Source organism: Microchirus variegatus, assembly GCF_963457635.1.
Source record: "Microchirus variegatus genome assembly, chromosome: 19".
In the NCBI taxonomy this organism is placed as follows: domain Eukaryota; kingdom Metazoa; phylum Chordata; class Actinopteri; order Pleuronectiformes; family Soleidae; genus Microchirus; species Microchirus variegatus.
Genome location: NC_139820.1, coordinates 15,245,991 through 15,261,654, shown reverse-complemented (window position 1 = coordinate 15,261,654; position 15,664 = coordinate 15,245,991). Strand labels below are relative to the sequence as shown.

At 43.3% G+C, this 15,664-nt stretch overlaps 1 protein-coding gene across 3 annotated transcripts in view; it reads left to right on the top strand.

Annotated features, from left to right (window-relative positions):
• The first annotated feature begins 362 nt into the window (after window positions 1–362).
• The window catches only part of zmynd8 (zinc finger, MYND-type containing 8), a 54,717-nt gene continuing 39,415 nt past the window's right edge, over window positions 363–15,664 (top strand). For all 3 annotated transcript variants that reach the window (XM_083906397.1, XM_083906396.1, XM_083906395.1), the window contains exons 1-3: window positions 363–402; window positions 8,288–8,352; window positions 9,442–9,593. In XM_083906397.1, coding sequence (XP_083762523.1) covers window positions 389–402; window positions 8,288–8,352; window positions 9,442–9,593 — 231 coding nt within the window. In that variant the 5' untranslated portion in view covers window positions 363–388. The remainder of the gene's footprint in view (window positions 403–8,287; window positions 8,353–9,441; window positions 9,594–15,664) is intronic.

The window sequence follows — 15,664 nt, the reverse complement described above, 5'->3', positions numbered from 1 at the left end:
TGCTGACTATGTTCACAGCTACACCACACGCCTCATTCATAGATGAATAAAACAAGAACAGCTGTTTGCAGTGGTCTCAGTAGCTGATACTGTAGGTGTGCACTACTGGCTGATTCTCTCGGATCCGGGCCTTGTTTCTCTTGCTCTCTGCACTGAGCACTGAGCTTGCCTGTGCTAAACAAAAGACAGGCAGCCAGGAAATCAAGCAGCCAATCATGAGCTGCCTTACATTTTGACAGCATGCATGGCCAGTCCCAGTGTGCCTTCTATGTGAGCAGTCAGTCAGACAGCTTGTGTAGCCGTGGCTGTGATCTGAGCAGGGTGAGGGCTGACAGTGCTGTCCTCCATGTTTTAATAAGCATTGACATATCACACAGAGTTTTTAGCCATGCATCCACAGAGGTAAGCCCTATTTTCATTTTTTTATTCACAGATTCTACTCCAGCCACTTTCTGTGATTCATGCCTGAATAATAATAATATGTTTGACAGACTGGGGGAGTGGGGAGAGTATTTGTCACCCCTCAGAAGAGAGAGCATAGCATGGTACATTACAATAGTCTGCATCTGGTAACTATAGGTGGCTATCTGGACATGTACAGGGGGCCTTAGGTCAGGCAAAAGGTCACTGAGCTGAACATTCATAGAATAGGGATTGAGAAAACGTACTTTTATCTAAGTTTGGCCTCTTATGGCCTGCACTGTCAAGATGGCAGGCTCATTGGGTGAAAGGATAAGCAGTGAGTAGCTGAGGAATTCCTAGATGGTAAAGTGTCAGCACAATTAATTTAGGCCTCAAACTGGCATGAGTGCAAGAAGACCACATGACATGGCAATGAATTACAGACTGTAAACTGTCTAGTTTCACTTCACCAAATTTCTAGTTCACTTGCCCCTTTTTCTGGATAAGTAAAATTCTGCTTTTAACTACCATAATCCTGTTCATCTTCACTGGGTTTTTAAGATACCAATCATCTACTCACTAAATGTGCTTGAGCTTATTTATCACAGGATTGGAGGGATTCCCAGTGTGCCTGTGTTGTTTTTTGCTGCAGTGTTAGAGAGCTTCCCCTTTCCGTCTGGGAAGGACTTCTGAAAAGTGAATCTGATCTCTTCAGAGGCTTAAAACCCAGTTTGAAGTCAACAATATGATGAAGTCATGATTATCTGCATACATGACTCTGAAAATATTTAATAAATGGTTGTTTCTGTTTCACAGGTTGTCACAAAGTCTACAAAGTAGTAGATTTGTGAGCAGCATTAGTGAGAGAGACAGTGAGCAGTGAATCAACAACCTGTGTGTCATTGTGTAAAATCACTGATTTCCTCTATGGACATTGGTGTGGAAGAATAAGCCATTTATTGATTGGTATCTTAAACTACAATTTCCAGTTTGGAATGGCTTTCTAAAATGCAGGTCAAGCTGTGAACATATACTTCTCGATGCGTCAATCCCTCAAATAACCACAATTTAAACAACCATTTCTGCACCAGCGTCTTTTAACTGTGTGAACGTTTGATAATAATTTACTTTTATTTTAGATTTTCTGTTCCTTAATATTCAGTGATTCAGAAATGACGACAGAGGGATGATAAAGGGTATTTGCTTTCAGTTGTTGATTTTGATTATGAAGCAGTAGGCATTGAACCAGACTTTAGAAGGGGTGGGTTGTGTCTTCCACACAATGTGAGAGGCCTTTGACATTTTCAATCCTGTCTTTGTGTCCACTCTTAGGGTCCAGAATGCACATCAACATGCTGGGGCACATAATAAACCACATGTGGTCCTTTACAATAGATTTGACTGGGTGTATATGTGTTGTGTGGGTGCACACAGTGGAGAAAGAGGGGAGAGAGAGACAGTGAGAGGGAGAGAGAGATAGGAAGAGAGAGGGAGAGAGAGTCTTCAAAATGGATGCCACACACATACACTGGCTGAGAGCACAGAGGAAGGGAAACTGATCCTCTCTTGCAAAAATATTTTGAGCTGCATCTTACACATCTGATAAAAGGCAGACAGCCTGTATGTGTCTGTATCATGTTCTCAGAGAGTGAGGCACTTGATTTTCAGAAGATATTTAGCAACCATTAGGAGCAGATCTCTCTGCATTGCAGCATTGTGGCTGAGGAGAGCGGGGAGAAGAGAGCCTGTGTGGCACACTGAGGCTGAGCACCCAATCAGGCACCACCGAGTGGTGCTGGAGCCAATCGGCAGTCTGCAGTTGAGGTTAAAGATTGACAATTGTAAGAGAGAGCAGCAAGGAGAGAAGGCCTTCTGGGAAACCTGGATCCATCTTTTCATCAACCCCCAACGCCCACAATAATTGAAAAAGATTAAAGAATAGGCTGAAGAATCTATATGTGAGTAAGGAGAAAGGTATGCTGTTCATTTCCTATTGAATTCCTATTCCTATTCATTGAAGCTTGACTGTAATGGCAGTGGTGGGTGTGAAAGGGGATGTTGCAATGGGCTGAACTAGGCTGCTTTTGCTCTGTGGCTTTCGATTCAAAAATGTTTGTGACAGGACTGGCAGCTGTGATTTTTCCTCCTCATCTCTATTCATGTCTTCCCCCTTGCCTCTTGTTGCTGTGTTTCCTGACCAGAGCAGAACAGGATGTTACTTGGGCACATTGTCTGAGGCTGCCCAGACAGTTTACGTAGATGAGGAGGCCAATAAAGCCACTGTGCACTGTGTCTGCAGGTTTGCTGTTTCCCTCTGTCATTTCATCCTTATTAAGTGATGAAGAAGAGGCTTGATTTGAATCGAAATAGCTTTGTTATCAGTGAATGAAATGATGCTTTGCTCAGGCATGAGTGAAAAATAAAAATTGAAGCCATCTGGACAGTGAGGCTGGTATCTCTGCTGTTGCATCAGAGAAATGATTTAGAATAATATGATCGACAACCAGGTCCTTGCAAACCAAGGTGAATCAAAATGAAGTGATAGTAAGAAAAAAACCTGTTTGGCAGATTTTTAATAATAAAAAGTGTTTCCCAGCATATGGCATTTCAAAGAAAAAATGCATAACAGAAACTGTGGCTGTGATTGTGCAATCCATTTTGACATCGTGTGTCTTATTAGGTAATTTCATAAATCATAAATGTGCTCCTGAGTGCTTTAAAACAACACAGTCATGTTTTAACATGCTATTTACTGAGTTTTCAGTAGAGAGAGTTAGCTATTTGAGGACCCTTGTGGAGAAAAGCACATTTTATTTACAATGCCTTTATGTTCTTCAAGCTAATGTCAAGCTGATATGGTGTTTTCTGTGACATAACAGCATAAAGTCATTTATTACTTGCAGTCATTTTTCTGTATTTCACATTGACATAAGAGAATATTTATTTGAATACATTTCTGAAAGATATTCAGTGAAAAAATGCAATCAGCAAAAATCATCAATCAGCAAAATTCATCAATCAGCAAAATTCATCAATCAGCAAAATTCATCAATCCCTAGCCTAAGCGCTCAGAGTCTATAGAACATAATAGTGTTGGATTGTTTACATCGCCATGCTGTACACATCAAAACATTCTCCACCATGCAACAATGTGGTGAGCAATGGTAAACTTCTACTCTATTGCATATAGAATATCTATATCTATTGCATTGTAGTTGTTTTTATTAGGAGAATGTAATAAGGTGAGACTGTTACATACACTGTAGCATCTTGATATGCCACACCTGTGAGGTGGGATGGATTATCTCGGCAAAGGAGAAGTGCTCACTAACACAGATTTAGACAGATTTGTGAACAATATTTGAGCGAAATGGTGATTTTGTCTTTATAGAAAATGGTTTAGATCTTTGAGTTCAGCTCATGAAAAATGGGAGCAAAAACAAAAGTGTTGCGTTTATATTTTTGTTCCGTGTATTTCAGGAATGTATTACAGTCTTAATAGGATGGATCAGCTTTTTTAGATGTGGCGCTAATGGTGCGTTCCATTTTTGGGAATGCCCCCCTTGAACCTCACCAACCCCAAGGAAATCCAAGATGATTGTTTTATAACTGTAAAGATTTTGCTACGCTGTTAGCATGTGCAATATACCATGTTTTATTGGTTATTGCCAGCAATGTGTTTCTGACCACAGCGAACTTGAGGTTGACGTCACTCACTCCGACTTCCGAGCTGCAACGTTGCCTAAAGCCCAATTTATACTCCTGCGTAAAGTGCTCTGTGTAGGTTACGTAGGGCCCTCTGCGTCGACGCAGAGCCTGTCAAGAGTCTCTGCGTCGTCTCTGACTGCACAATATATTTTTAAGTGTCCGTCTGCGATTGGTCCTCAGGACAGGCCGAGCGAATCTGCTCTGTGCCGGCTCACAGTGCGCACGGAGCGTCCACAGAGGCGGAGCTGATCACCGCAGACAACTTCGCTGCCAAACTATAAATACGTCATATCTGAATACACACAGCACATGTTTAGACTCTAAATGGCCAATTTCTCGCCTCAAATTATGTTAAAACGGCCACTGTTTCAACAACAACAGTCTTTCTCTCTCGGACGCCATTGCTCACTGTAGCCAGAAGCACAACAAACTTGCGCAGCGACCCCTACTGATCGGGTGGGAAATTGCAGCGCGTATCCGTCCACGACGCAGAAGTATGAATGCTCGAGGGATTTCCGTGGTTACGCAGTCGGATAACGCATTATGCAGCCGGAGAAGTATAATGTGGCCTTAACAATCACTGCAGACACATCCAAAACCAATAACAGTTGCAGACTGGTTCCTGTCACCCCTGACAAACTTAGAGCTGCCCTGAAGAAGCGTTACAACTGCAAAGCCCCTGATATCTGCACCGTTTCCACAGAGATATTAAAAGTGGGAGGAGATATGATCCAATGGCTCACCAGTCAGACCAGCTCATAAATGACTGGATGTAGCACTCGTCTGCAGCAACCACAGATGCATCACTCTCCTCTCCATCCCAAGCAAGCTCTTCCCGAGTAGGATCCTCCTCAGCCGTGCTCTCCCTGCCATTCAAAGCAGCAGCAATATTGATTTATGTCAAATCTCACTACCACTGATCACATTTCCACTCTCCGTCTCATTATTGAAAGGTCCAAGGAGTTCCTGTAAAGATCAGCACCTCTACATCGCCTTCATGGATTCCAAGGCTTCCAAGACCATGCATCCCTCTGGAAAGCGCCATCCCCCAAGACCACTGGCCTGTTCCACAGACTCTATAGCAGTACCAAGAGCTATGTGCGGGTAAACGGGAAGGACTCTGACTGGCTCCCCATTAACAGTGGGGTCAGACATGCCTGAGTGGCTGCTCCTGACCTCTTAAACTGTTCAGCAACTCGACCAGCCAGCTCAGGGACTGACTGACCAGGATGAGTCAGCAAACTTGGTCTTCAGCTGAGCTGGGTGAAGAACAAGCTGAAGCATGTAGCTGATGGCTTGGATTCTCCCCGCTCCATATTGGCCCCAACACTGTGCAGTTTGTCAGTTCATTCAGTTTCCTGGGTTCCACAGTCATCGACAATGGAGACCTCTGCTGGTGCAGGCGCGTCCTCCACCTTTTGCCAGAACATCCCATCCTAGCCTCACATTTGATGAAGCAGCGGGCTGGGGGAGGCCCCATTAATCAATGTCCATCCAGATGGATATATGATTCAGGAAGACCTCCAGAAGTCTAACATCACCCTGAAGCAGGATCCTCAAACTCAAATGACCTGGGGGCCACTGAGCATTTAGTCTGGTCAGGAGAGGGCTAGTCAATTTCCCAAAAAGTCCAACTTTTTATGTCAATAGCAATAACAATATTTTTGATGATATTTCTCATGGAACAATATATTACTGAAACATAAAAATGTATTTATATGAAAATGTAAAATGAATCTTTGCCTTCAAAAAAACATGCAGAAATAAATACAAATTATAACTTGGTATGAAGTGGTGGCCCACAGGAATTAAACTGGACAGGTCACAAGTTTGAGACCCCTGCCCTAGAGGGCAGACCACTGGCCAACCACTAGCATGGTGGTGGTTGGCCTCAGACACATCATTGTGCATAGAGCCAACCATCAAGCAGGAGCAATAATGAAAAAAGGACTCACCTTATTTGATTGATATTCACATGTTGATTCGCTTGCGTGTACCAGAAGTTAAAAACCTTCAATTCCTCGAGCGTTGGCTCAAGTGTCAGCCAATTAAAAATAAAGTTCTAGCTCTAGTAACATCGAGTCAATCAAATCATGTTTAATGTTTTGCTCAAACACAACATGGTGGACTTCACTCACATCACCATCACTTTAGCGACAGTAGCACCTATTGCTGTGTAATTAGCTATGACAGACACTATTCTACTAACCATCAATAGCTACACTCGCTCTCTATGAAAACATTGCTGTCAGTGGCGATGGTAGCTCAGTGGTAGAGCGAGTCCTCTTTTAACTCAAAGGGTGCAGATTCAATTCCCGGCTCCGCTAGTCTACATGACGATGTGTCCTTGGGCAAGACACTGAACCCCACGTTGCTCCTGGCGGCTGTGCAGGCATCGTGTGAATGGATATGAAAGATGAATGTGCTGCACATAGATGCACTGTGTGAGTGAGTGTGAATGGGTGAATGGCAAAACTGTAGTGTAAAGCAGCTTTGAGTGGTCATCAAGACTAGAAAAGTGCTATACGTATTTATATATATATGTATTTATATACTTTTCATGAAGCGCTCCCTGATTTGTTCATGATCTGCACTCCTCTGACCATGGGCGGGCCTTAGGAAGCTGCCTGCTGATTGGCTACTGAGTTTTGGAGCGACAGCTCAATGGACTGGAAGTAGTCACAGGCTTGGACTCACTGTCCGTCTGGGACTCATTCCCCAAGTTTTACCTGTCGATATACGGCTAAATAATTGTAAGTATCTAACATTTTTAATCAAACGTTAGATTTTATCAATTATATGTTCCAGATAGACATCGACTCCAAGCCCGTGATGACTTACATTGACCTGTCATTCCAAAACTCAGTAGCCAATCAGCAGGCAGCTTCCTAAGGTCCGCTGATGCTCAGAATTGCAAACACAAAACCACGGCAAGAAGAAGAATATTATATATAATATTCTTGAATGATTAAATTGACATTTTATTTGCTTCTTAAAATGTGTTTAAGTAAAAAAATCTAATTCCATACAAAATCAGCAGTTTTACATCATGGCACACAGGTGTTGTCGATCCACTGCTGTCTCCACTCAGAAGTCTGAATGTGTTATTTTGTTATCTAAATGTTAGAAATCCTTGGTTCAGATTTACTTTAGTGACAACAACAATGCAGCAAAAGAGCAGCAGTCCCTGTGTCGCTAATTTTCTCTTTGAACGTTGGTGTGTGTGAGCAAGTTATTTACAACCTTCACTTCCCAGTTAGAAAAGGTTTTCTATCAGTGAAATCATGTGGTGGTGAAAACATATGTATGATTTTACTTCAGCAGGCATACAATGTATTCAGTAAGCTCTTTGTTAAGTTGCTAAAATCTGTTTTTCCTTGTGTCCCTGTTTATATTGAGAGAAGCTTGTTCTTGGCACTTGGGACACATGTTGTAAGATGTATCTCATACAGCCACAATTACAAAAAGAAGTCTTAAGTATTCATATACGCCGTGTAGTGTAGTGGTATACGGTTGGTGTAGTGGTTAGCACTCATGCCTTTGCAGCAAGAAGACCCGGTTCCTGGGTTCGAGCCCCGTTTGGAACAACTTCGGAACAAGGGCCTTTCTGCAAAGAGTTTGCATGTTCTCCCCGTGTGTGCCCACAGTCCAAAAACATGCAACATGGGGATTAGGTGAATTGGTCACTCTAAATTGACCATAGGCGTGAGTCTGTATGTGGCCCTGTGATGGACTGGCGAACTGTCCAGGGTGTACCCCGCCTATCGCCCAATGTCAGCGGAGATAGGCACAGCCACCCTCCGGTGGATAAAGCGGTAGATAATGGATGGATGGATAGCACCAATTAATATGTACATTATCTCAAGGCATTTTACCTGGCAAAATACCCCACAATTATTATGGAGAGACCCAACAGTTCACACAATGAGCAAACAACAGTGGAGAGCCAGAACCAGACTGTTCACTTTTACAGAGGAGCTATGAAGCCTCTGTTTTCAGAAGAACTGACTGTAGAACAATTCACTGTAGTATGATTAGGAGAATATATATTATAATCTTATAGTCATGAGGAACGATTTAAAATCCCCCTTTAAACCATAATAATGTGAGACTTCCTCAGCTTTAGGTTATGTTTGACTAGAAAGCATCAAGACAGTGATTTTCTTTCTTGTATTAGTGTGGCAGAGGAAGAAGAAAAAGAAACTGCAACAAAAGAAATGGAGATCTCAACACGATCCAAAGGTAACGTACCATACAAGTTTGTTTTTAGTTTCATTTTATATGACAGAACTGTGCTAAAGTCTCAGGTCACCACCAGCTTTGTTGTTTATGTCATTGGTATTTGGATTGGAATGATGTGACAAGCTGTCGATGAGATTAAACGTGTATCTAACGCGTATCAAGCATGTGTTGAATAAACCTGGTGTAATAGACCTTTTTCACAGCAGATATTTAGCATGAAATTGTGGGACAAACACAGGTTTCAACAGTAACATTAATTACGGTTCACTCCAAGTGTGAGTGTAGGTCACACTAAATACTTGACATTTAAAGGGTAACTAAACCCCCCTCTAATGTCGCACAATGCTGGATGCTTAGAAAAATGCCAAGAAGTGGGTGCAGAGCTGAGCGAGGGAGAGGAGAGTGTTGGGTACTGCAGGAGGCATGGTCTGGTCGTGAAATCTGACCCAGAGTTGCAGCTGTGTGAGGTGCTCAGTGAGACGAGCCACTCAATCACTCACACCATGCAGTGGAGAGGAGAAAGACGGCAGCTCCTGTGTTTATAAAAGGGGGAGGAGTCTGGGACAACAAGCCTCCAGTTGGTTGGACAAGAGGGTGACACAAGAGAACCAAGAAAGCTCAAGGCAACTTTTGAATGCAGTAGATACACTCATTTTATTATCATAACATGTATAACACTTCACACTAAACTGTGTCAATTCACACCTGGATGAACAGATAACACCACTACTTAAAAAAAGGTGATTTTGGGTTTAAGTTACACTTTTGAAAAAAAAGAGAAAAAAAAGTCTTGGTTTAAAACTGCTTACATAACTGTCATCAATTCTTAATGTGATTGAGAAATAATGACTATATAATGATGAATAATAATAATGAACTTGTCATTATAAAACAGCAAACCAATGGTGGACTAAGACTCATGCACAGTAATGTACTGTATGCTGTAAGCTTCTATGTTTTTTTGGCTTTTCCTGACTGTGTGGTTACAGGAAAATGTTGTTGTGTCATCTCTTGAGTGTTTTCTGCTTTTAGGAGGCCATGGGCCATGTGCTCTTTTTGGATTGTGTCATCTCTGACTTGTGTGCTTAGTTTCAGAAACAGGGACAGCAGAGCGGACGGCCCAAAAACGAAAGATGCCAAGTCCCTCTCACTCATCCAATGGTCACTCCTCTGCTGAAACTTCTCCCTCTCCAACTAAAAAGAAGAGGAAACCAGGTGCTGTCAGCAGTAGCAAAGACAAGGTAACGGTCATGATTTAGCACAATCATGATTTCACAAGCTGTCTCAAGTCTCAAAAGAGGAGTTTTATTTTGACTGTAAACTACAAACCACTTTTCCAGAAATGTTAAGACACCAAATAAGTTCCCTCAACAGTCCATGGTCTTCAGTGTGTGATTCCCCTCTTAATAATGTGCCATACATTTTTAATAGGAGATGCACCTGGACTGCAGACAAGCCAGAGTTCACATATTGACTTGACTTGAAAACCTTTATTGTCATTGCACATTTGAGCTGTATAACGAAATTGGATGCAATTCTGCCAGTGCAACATTTGCCATACAAACATAATACTGTATACCGATAATAATGAAAACTACCTCCTAACCCTGTAAATAAATAAGATAAAGATTAAATAATTAGCGCTAGAAAAGAAAAATTCTAAAAGGACACGTAATGCAGGCTACAGATTCAATTGCACAAATGCCAGCAGCATTTAGTACGGTTACATATGGCGCTTTTCCACTACCCAGTTCCAACACGGCACAACTCAGCACATTTTTTTGCTTTTCCATTAGCGATAGTACCTGGTTCCAAGTGAGCTGAGCCGATACTAAAATGTGACGTCGACAGACTGCCAGCCACTGATCATCGACTGTCGTCACTGGACAAGTCATGAGCATGACGCCCGACAAAAGAATCAAACTGAACGATGCCAAACTGTGAGCATGAGCATGAAGATGCATAAGTCTCCAGCATTTAACAAGGAAATGTCTAAAATCTCAACATTTCACAGAGGAGTCTGGTGTAATTAGCGACAGCACTGGCGATCGCCGTATTTCAGTTCAGTGACTGTGTCAGACGGCGTCTGTGCTCTGATCATGCAGGAAGTACTGAACAAACCTTTTTAATTAACTGAGTATAGCCAGTTACACTGAAAAAAACTGCTTTATAAAGCCTCCGGTCCCTATTTGTGTGTGTCACGTATATAAAATAAAGTCACAGCAGTTTCATGTAGTCGTGCTATCATGACTCCACCCACTTTGAGCAGGTAGTAATAGAAAACCATACCAAACTGTTTCGAGCTGTGCCGAGCCGTGCTCGAACTCTATTGTGGAAAAGCACCATTATGTGGAGATCACCCCTACCATAGTCACTGATATTCCTCCATACATTGTACATGCTGGATTTTGCATGGAGCTTTCATTGATAACAGTCTGAATCTGGTCTTATTCATCTGAGGTTTGTTCTTCCCCATAAAAAAGCTGATTTGCTTTGACCACAGAACAGTTTCGACAGTCTTTCAATCTATCTCAGATGAGTTAGGGCCCAATTCAGCAATGTTTTTTGCTAAATTGATATATGGCTTTCTCTTGGCATAATAGTGTACTCATACTCAGGTTGCAGTTCTTGATGCAGCAGCATGCTAATTCACAATATTGTTCCAAATGCCCATGTGGATATCAATCAATCAATCAATCAATCAATCAATCAATCAATCAATCAATCAATCAATCTTTATTTGTATGGCCCACAGTTTACAAAACATAGTTTGTCTCACGGGACTTCACAACATCCTCTGTCGTTAGACCTTCGACCAGGGTAAGGAAAAACTACCAGGGAAAAAACCCGTATAACAGGGAAAAAAGGGTAGAAAGATAGAAATGTCCATCACAGTAGCATGATGGTTTCTCACGTACTCTTACTGCCTGAGGCCTCCATGTTCACGTACATGCAGTAGCGATTTCCACCCATGACCTTTAAATACTGAGATGGGTATAAATATGCCAAACTTCATGAGCCATGACTCACATGTTACCACTCATCACTCATTGTGTACTGCTTTATGCTCCATATGAGGCTCGTGGAGCCATTGGAGCGGATCCTAGCCGACATAGGATTGCACACGCAGATTAGCGTTGATGCTGATCTACTAACAAGGCGCAATGAGGAGCGCGTCCCTCAGACGGGCGAAATAGCTCTCGCAACCCATTTAGCGTTCTTGCCTTAATGCATATGCAATATGGGGCGTTTACACGCAATTTTGCGTGTGATGGGAGGAGAAAATGTAAATATGTTATTTTAGCGCACGCAAAGTGATTTATCAAACCTGAAACTGATTGCGGTGATTATTTCTGCGTCTATATTTAGCACGTTTGAAAGGCAGGTCTTAACTGACACAGCTGTGCGCACACATTCATTTCTTATTTGGTATATCTGAATAAATTAAATATAGATATCCATAGGAGAAATGTGTGTTTGTACTGGTATGGGCTTACCTTGGTCGCAGTTTGTGGTTCAAGGAGGAGTCGTACCTATGCTCCCCAGACTGGATAAACGGGGAACCCCGCTTTACCTTAACGGGTCCAGCTCTAACCTGGTCTACTCTCGGTGCACGGCGAAACGCAGGCGGCACAGTGCGCACACGTCACCAAAACCTCACAGGCAGGTTTCCACAGTTCCAGGCACATTTAAATGCAATAAATAATCACAACAATCACTATTTAACGTAACTATCTGAATCAGCTATAGATATATCATCTATATCGATTGTCCCGTCGCCTCTGACGTCAGATCAAAGGCTGTTGGCACGCGTAATGGAAACTCAGCCTGACTGAATGAACACAGATGGGACTAAAAAGCTGTTGTGATGATCCGCTTTATTTATTTATTTACTTATTGACAAGAAAGTCACTCATCCATTGAAAGTAGGCCTATGTGTAATCTTGAGAGAAACAGCAGAGCGCCCCCTGGCAGCTGTCAGTGAGCTGCAGGTGAGTCAGGAGGAGAGTGCAGCACCTTCTTTTTTTATTACAGCAGCTTCCATAGTCCATAGTTTTCTTTGTTTGATACGTCAGGTGATGATGGAGCTGTCCAAAATACCGACGCAGTATAATAATAATAATAATAATAATAATAATAATAAAAAAAGTTCATATGGACCCGGGGAACAAGGATGTCATATATGCCTCGATCCCAGTTATCAGCTCATCGCAGAACGTCAGCTGTGCTTTCTGTTCAGTGGCTTCAAATTTCATTCTGCGCTTCCGTTGAGTCTGCTCTTTCCCCATGTGGACAACTCTTGACTAGCACAAAATCCTCACTTAAAGGGACACTGTGTAGTATTTATGGGTTTATATGATCCAAAATCCACTTTTGTATACATATTATGTGCTCCTGCATTGTCTAGTAGCTGTATAATATTCTTTGTTTCATTTTCGTAGTGTTTCAAAAAGTCATGTAAAATAACATGGTCGCGGGCCACGGTTGCATTGCCACGACGCCATGTTTCTACGGGAGCCTGTATAGACAAACGCGAGAGAACAAATCAAGCGTCGCTTTACTTGTAGCGGAAGTCCCGCCTCCACTCTCTCCGCTTCGTCTGCTACGGCCGCGGTAGCTCGCCCTCTCCCTCGCCTCACGAACCTCATCTGCTGACACGGAGAAAGACGACGAGGACGACATTTGACCAGCTGAGGATACCGTAGCGCTCAGGGAAGGGAGGGGGTGAGCAGAGCAGCAGTTCTTTGTTGTAAATTTCAGCTTCTCCTCTAGATGGCACTATAAACTACTTACTTCACCTTTAAATAGGGCGGTCTTAACCACTTCTGCGCCTGTAGTCAATTGCGGCCGCAATCTTAGTAGTTCACCCGCAAAACGTAATCCAGTAGCAGGCGCAGTCTTTCTGCTCACGCAAGCAATTTAGCGCTCTCTTTGGAATCTGTCACATTGTTTTGTTTTTAATGCAAACGTTTTGACCTGACTGTAGAACTTTCTAGCAGTTATTCAGCGCATTCTGTACGGAATCAGAGTGAGATCGTCATCAAAGCAATTGCAATCAAAGCCTTAACATCCAAGGCACTTCTTATATATAACCAACCCCTTATTTGTGTGTTTTCATCTGTAACTGATCATCAGAACCTGTATGCTTTGCCAGTTTACAACCTATTAAGTAGTGTATTGAGTTGTGTTTAGAATAAAACCTCTTAAAGACACTCGAGTTGTCCGCCATACTTGTTCTGGTCGCCCTTTCCAGAGGGTAGTTTATTGAGCTGTAAGAAGCAGACGATAAAAATCTGGACAGTTGTAGGTAGCCACCGCGACGGAGCAGCCGAGGACGAGCTAACGGGGCCGTTGAAGGCAAAAGAAGTACCGCAGCTGCAAGTAAAGTGGAGCTGCGCCAACTACTGGTAAAGGAGCCAATAGTTACTGAGCAAAGTAAAGTGGAGCTGTGTCAACTACTGGTAAAGGAGCCAATAGTTACCGAACAAACCACCAAAGAGTCAACGCTTGGCCGTCAAAGGAGACTAGCCAACACGCGTCATCGCTGCTGAGACTCAACACCACTGCTACCACGACATCAAAGAATCGACGTCGCAGGGCGGCTGTATCGTTTATCGTTGTTACCGAGGCCCAACTGCTAACCGTCTTTAATCTTTTCAGTTAAACTGATCGAGAACCAAGAGAAAAGTAAGATGGCTGGCAACGAACCAGAATTGGAGGACCAGGAACAGGAGTGGTCCAGAGCGAGAAACGTCCTCACAACAAACATGCACCTTCTCATCGCCACGACCAGTTTACCAGGGAGTGAACCGGTCGAAAGAAGTATGGAAACGCTGCTCATCGATTACAAAAACTTCCTTAGCACAAGCCTTAAATATGCCGCGACACTAGAGGAGATGGAAGACTCAATGGATGAAGATGAGTTTAAGAGGCGACAGGGCAACGCCCTAGCAAAGAAAAACACCACCATACGAGAGTACCACACCACAGTAGAAACACTGTGGTTCACACGGGCAGAACCAAACATAAACACCCTTATGACGAGGTTTAAGTCGACCTTTGATGAAACTGAAGCGCTCAGAAAAGGTGAAATACCACGGGAAGAGCGGGAGGCCGCGAGTAAAAAACTTGCCCTGGTATTTGATAAACTTAAAAACGCTGTGGGTATTTGGCAAAATTATCAACCACACGGAACAGAGAAGTGGGAACTCTTCTCGTCGCTGGAAGAAGATAAAGAGTGCTTGATAGGCAAGTTGACAAATCGACGGGACAAGGACGAAGATCGTGACAGTGAAATCACCATATACCAACGGGCCCTACCAACTGCCTTTAGTGTAGAACAAGACACTAACAGCAAACCCTTAACCACGTTTGAACTTGACATAGAGCAAGCACAAAGTGCAACCCACCCTCCGATCCCCACCAGCACACCAAGATCACCAAGACCCTTTGTAGACCCTGGTGTGGAACAAAGTAGTGGGGGGCCTTTCGGTACGAACACCAGGGGGGAAACCAGCTCGATGTGTACCCAATCCAACGTTAAATACACCCAGGTAACATTACCAAAGTTCAACGGGAGAGGAAGAGACTATTGGCGTTGGAAGAAAGAATGGGCAAACATGGAAGCGCAGGCAAACTCGACAGGATTAGAAGATGTCAAAAAACATAATTTACTAGAGAGCTTGAGTAAAGACGTGAGGGACAAACTCGACCTAGGGCATTCCAAGGATGCAGGGGACATCTTTGGGATACTGGAGTGCTATTATGGAGACATTGGCATCACAGCAACAGAAATCCTGGAGGATATACAAGCCCGGCCAGATGTACAAGAGGGCCGAGCGACAGAGACGTTGGAGTTGATCACGGCTGTGGAAAGAGCAATGACAGACCTCGCAGAATGGAAGTGCGAAAGCACCATGAACCACCCTTTGGTGACCAGGTCGTTGGAATGCAAACTCCCTCACAGTATGCGAATGGACTGGTTTGCATACGCTAGCAAACCTCACCGCCGAGTCTGTATAGACAACCGTATGAACTATCTCCTGGAATTCTTAAAGGGACGTAAGTCCTTCCTACTCCAAGATATGGCTGTGACGAGGATGTCATCCCTTGCCAATAAGCATGAGGGGCCCAGAAACTACGAGGGGACGGTAGGCCGAAAAAACGTAAAGAGGTCCTTCGCCGGCGCAACAACCATCGGAACGGAGAGGACATGCACAATGTGCGGTGGACAACACGAACTGTACCGTTGCGTAACCTTCAGGAAAGCCACCCTCTCAGAAAAGACAACTCATGTAAGAAATGCAAAAGC